Below are 1702 nucleotides of genomic sequence, written 5' to 3'. Positions count from 1 at the left end.
GTGTGTATGTGCATGTTCAGGATGTGTCAGTGTGTATGTGCATGTTCAGGATGTGTCAGTGTGTATGTGCATGTTCAGGGATGTGATGCACACGTGCATAGAAGTCAGGACAACCTTAGATGTCAGTCCTTACTTTTCTGCTTTCCCCTTTTTTTTTTTTTCAAAGCAGGGTTTCTCTGTGGATAGCCTTATCTGTCTTGGAACTAGTTGTGTAGACCAGGCTGGCCTTGAACTCACAGAGATTTGCCTGCCTCTGCCTCCCGAGTGCTGGGATTAAATGCGTGCACCACCACTCGGCATTTTCTGCCTTCTTTTAGACAGGGTCTCTTGGCCCAGGAATATCTAGATCAGTGGTTCTCAACCTTCCTGATGCTGCGACCCTTTAAAACAGTTCCTTCTGTTGTGCTGACCCCAACCATAAGATGATTTTCATTGCTACTTCATAACTGTAATCTTGCTACCATTATGAATTGTAATGTACATATGTGTGTTTTCTGATGGTTTTAGGTGACCCCTGAGAAAGGGCCGTGACCCACAGGTTGAGAACCGCTAATACAGTGATTCTTGTTTCCTCTTCCTGTTTCCTGTGAGCATACTAGGATAATCGATGTGTGTGCTGCTGTATCTGACTTTAACATGGATTCTGGAGATCAGAACTCTTTCCATAGTGCCTTCCACAGCATGTGCTTTTACCTGCTAAGCCATCTCTCCAGATTACACTTTATTTCTTGTGTGTATGGGGGGGGCAAAGGATGCATGCATGGGTCAAAGGACAATTTCCAGGAGTCAGTCTTCTTCTTCCACTAGGTGGTTCAGTACAGGAAGTGCCTTTAGCCACTGAGCCATTCCCTTGCCTTTTTTTTTTTTTTTAAATATTTGTTTGTTTTATGTATATTAGTGACCTGTCTTCATACACACCAGAAGGAATCAGATCCCATTACAGATGATTGTGGGCCACTATGTGGTTGCTGGGAATTGAATTCATGTCCTCTGGAAAAGTAGCCAGTGTTCTTAACCGCTGAGCCATTTCTCTAGCCCCCTCTTTTTTTTTTTTTTTTAAGATGCGGCGTTACTATATACCAGGGCCACTTAAGTACTAGGATTACAGGTGTGAGCCTAATATCCCACTAGGATGATGTTCTTAATGAGTAGCAATAAGCTAGAGGTCCTTTTAACTGCTGTTTCTGCCTGCTGCCTGTTAATACCCTAGAGTAATGTCTGTATGTCTTGAGGATCAAGTTGAGTGGCTTACAGATATTTTTCCCTTTCTCCCTCAGATTTGGATCATACAGCTGATGTCCAGTGAGTACAAGAGTTATTCCTGAAAACTGTGTCTTTAAATACAAGGATGAATGCTTTAGTTTTTTAATAAATTTTAATTACATTTACTTTTCCAAGATTTATTTTATTACCAGGTGGTGGTGGCACACACCTTAAATCCCAGCACTTGGGGGGCATAGGCAGGCAAATCTTTGTGAGTTTGAGGGCAGCTTGGTCTATAGAGTGAATTCCAGGACAGGCTCCAAAGCTACAGGGAAACTCTGACTGAGTTTATTATCTTATGTGTGTGGATATTTTGCCTGAATGTATCTATGTACCATATGTGTCCCTGGAGCCTGAGGAGATCAGAAGAGGTAATCCGATGGGACTGGAATTAAAGATGGCTGTGAGACACCATGTGGGTACTAGAGCTGGAATCTGG

At 42.7% G+C, this 1702-nt stretch overlaps 1 protein-coding gene across 3 annotated transcripts in view; it reads left to right on the top strand.

Annotated features, from left to right (window-relative positions):
* The window catches only part of Zbtb8os (zinc finger and BTB domain containing 8 opposite strand), a 13140-nt gene that overhangs the window by 3960 nt on the left and 7478 nt on the right, over positions 1-1702 (top strand). For all 3 annotated transcript variants that reach the window (XM_005353198.2, XM_026782380.1, XM_026782381.1), the window contains exon 2: positions 1278-1302. In XM_005353198.2, the coding sequence (XP_005353255.1) occupies positions 1278-1302 (25 nt within the window). The remainder of the gene's footprint in view (positions 1-1277; positions 1303-1702) is intronic.

The sequence above is a fragment of the Microtus ochrogaster genome, chromosome 10 (assembly GCF_000317375.1).
Source record: "Microtus ochrogaster isolate Prairie Vole_2 chromosome 10, MicOch1.0, whole genome shotgun sequence".
Classification (NCBI taxonomy): Eukaryota; Metazoa; Chordata; class Mammalia; order Rodentia; family Cricetidae; genus Microtus; species Microtus ochrogaster.
This window is presented reverse-complemented; position numbering and strand designations above follow the sequence as displayed.